The sequence below is a fragment of the Aplysia californica genome, unplaced genomic scaffold (assembly GCF_000002075.1).
Source record: "Aplysia californica isolate F4 #8 unplaced genomic scaffold, AplCal3.0 scaffold00320, whole genome shotgun sequence".
NCBI lineage: Eukaryota > Metazoa > Mollusca > Gastropoda > Aplysiida > Aplysiidae > Aplysia > Aplysia californica.
Genome location: NW_004797590.1, coordinates 185,915 through 188,250, shown reverse-complemented (window position 1 = coordinate 188,250; position 2,336 = coordinate 185,915). Strand labels below are relative to the sequence as shown.

The 2,336-nt window shown below is 42.7% G+C and overlaps 1 protein-coding gene across 1 annotated transcript in view; it reads left to right on the top strand.

Moving 5' to 3' along the window:
- LOC101847740 (rho family-interacting cell polarization regulator 2) overlaps positions 1-2,336 on the top strand; it is a gene marked incomplete in the record, with an annotated part of 45,899 nt that overhangs the window by 37,701 nt on the left and 5,862 nt on the right. The window contains 1 exon segment of the mRNA XM_035970787.1: positions 2,094-2,240. Coding sequence (XP_035826680.1) covers positions 2,094-2,240 — 147 coding nt within the window.

Sequence of the window (2,336 nt, the reverse complement as noted above, 5' to 3'; positions counted from 1 at the left end):
GGGTAAATACATGCAGGTAATACACACATATGTGAGGCAGCGGGGTGAAATCAGGCGCTCGTCAAAATAATGAAAATCAGGAAACTGGCATTTCTCGCAGGTTTGGGAAATTTTTTTTATATTTGTGTTTTGGTTCAACACATTTCATACCTATTAAAGAGCACATTTCTGTGAGGATTTTACTGAAAAACATCGATTAAAGGCAGAAGAAATGTTAATTTTCAGTTTCCATGGACTCTCAAGCTAAAGAAATAGCTCAACTTTGGCGGCCAAAACCTGATTTTAGTTAGAAAAAACAACAACTCAATGGTGTACCATCTCTGGTTAATGAACATAAAAGGTTTCAGTAGGTACATGGTACAAGAAGCCACTTAATTGTATTTGAAGAAGGTGTAAAACCAGCTCTGAGATGGAAATTAAAGATGTAAAGGTGTACTACCTACAGTCAATGAACATACACAGTTTCAGTAGGTTCATAGTACAAGAAGCCACTTAATTGTATTTGAAGAAGTTGTAAAACCAGCTCTGAGATGGAAATTAAAGATGTAAAGGTGTACTACCTACGGTCAATGGACATACACAGTTTCAGTAGGTTCATAGTACAAGAAGCCACTTAATTGTTTTAACGAAGCTTAAAAACTTCATTTCAGAGGGGGCGGAAATAAAGACTGAGTGATAAACTATATCTCGGGTCAATGAATATAATTCTACAGTATCAGTTTATTCATAGTTCAAGTAGCAGCTTAATTGGTTGCTTTTAAGCATAATGGGGCTATCCCGAAAAAGGCTGTTTTGAAAAAATCGAAGATTTTAAGTTTTTGCCCCTTGTTCAGTTTCTTTAAAAGAAACACACACTCCTACAAGGAGAGTTTTCTCTTTATACAAACAAATATGCACACCTATAAAACCAAACTTCTCCTATAGGTAGGGAAATGGCCACTTTTGGTGTAGGTCAAGATTTCTAGAAACCCCCAAAATCTGGGTTAGCCCGCTTGTCCTTAAAAGCGACCAATTGTGTTTGAAAAAGATTTTTTTTGAAAACCTACTCCGGTTGTTTCCCCGACAGTCCTGAGCGAACAGACGTCGGACAAGGCGGTGCGAGAGTTGTGGGTCCTGTGTGTGGAGCAGACGGCGCTGTACATCTCTGCCGAGAAGCTGGTGAGCGTGCTGGAGCACAAGTTTGGGCCCAAGATGGCGGAGCATTACGACATCAAACCTTCTCGGGGTAAGTGGGGTGGGGGGCAGGAAGAGTGTGTGTGAGTGTGTGTGTGTGTGTGAGTAGAGCAGACGGCGCTGTACATCTCTGCCGAGACGCTGGTGAGCGTGCTGGAGCACAAGTTTGGGCCCAAGATGGCGGAGCATTATGACATCAAACCTTCTCGGGGTAAGGGGGGGGGGAGGGAGAACGATGGAGACGGGAGAAGGTGGGGGAGGGGAAGGAGAGCCTTGTCCGTATTTGTGTATTGAAAACCCTCACCTTTTTGACTTGTACTGTTTTCGTACAACCTCTGTCTTATGGGCGGTTGGCAGGTGCTCTGGTGTGGTTTGCTTCTTATTTGCTATCAAACATCCATCTCACCTCCTTCTTTTTTGTGTTTGTTACTCTCTTGTTACATCTCTGATCTTCGGCACTTGTCTGACCTTATTGTGTTGCAAGTGCCGTGAAACTCTTACTAAAAAAAGAAAAATTAATAAGATGAATATTTGGAGTGATTTTCTTTTAGTCAGAACACGACGTTTTATGTTACTTTTGTACATTGTATTGTATTGTAAAGCGCTCAGAGCCTGTGTACTTACATCGGGGTTGAGCGCTGTATAAATGTCTTTTATTTTTATTGTTATTATTACTCACTCTGGTGTGGTTTGCTCCTTCTTTCCTATCAAACATCTATCGTCCTGATCTCTCCTCCTGTTTTATGCTTGTTACTCTCTTGCAACACCTCTAATCTTCGGCACATATATGACCTTATTGTGTTGCAAGTGCCGTAAAGCTCTTACTAAAACTAAAAGGGCCTGTGTACTTTTATCGGAGTTGAACGCAATATAAATGTCATTCATCGTTATTATTACTCACCCCCCTTGCCCCCCTCCAGTGTTTCAGTTCCTGGTGTCCCACATGCTGGACATCCCCAGTTTCCCGGCCCACCAGGCCAAGTCGGTGCTAGTGACCCTGCACCAGTTTGTGACCTACTTCTCCAACCACGGAGGCCTGACCCGCTTGGAGAAGATTTCTGAGGAATGTGAGTACTGCTTTGATCTCTCTCTCTCTCTTTCCCTCTCTCTCTCTCTCCCTCTCTCTCTCTCTCTCTCTCTCTCTCTCTCTCTCTCTCTTGTCT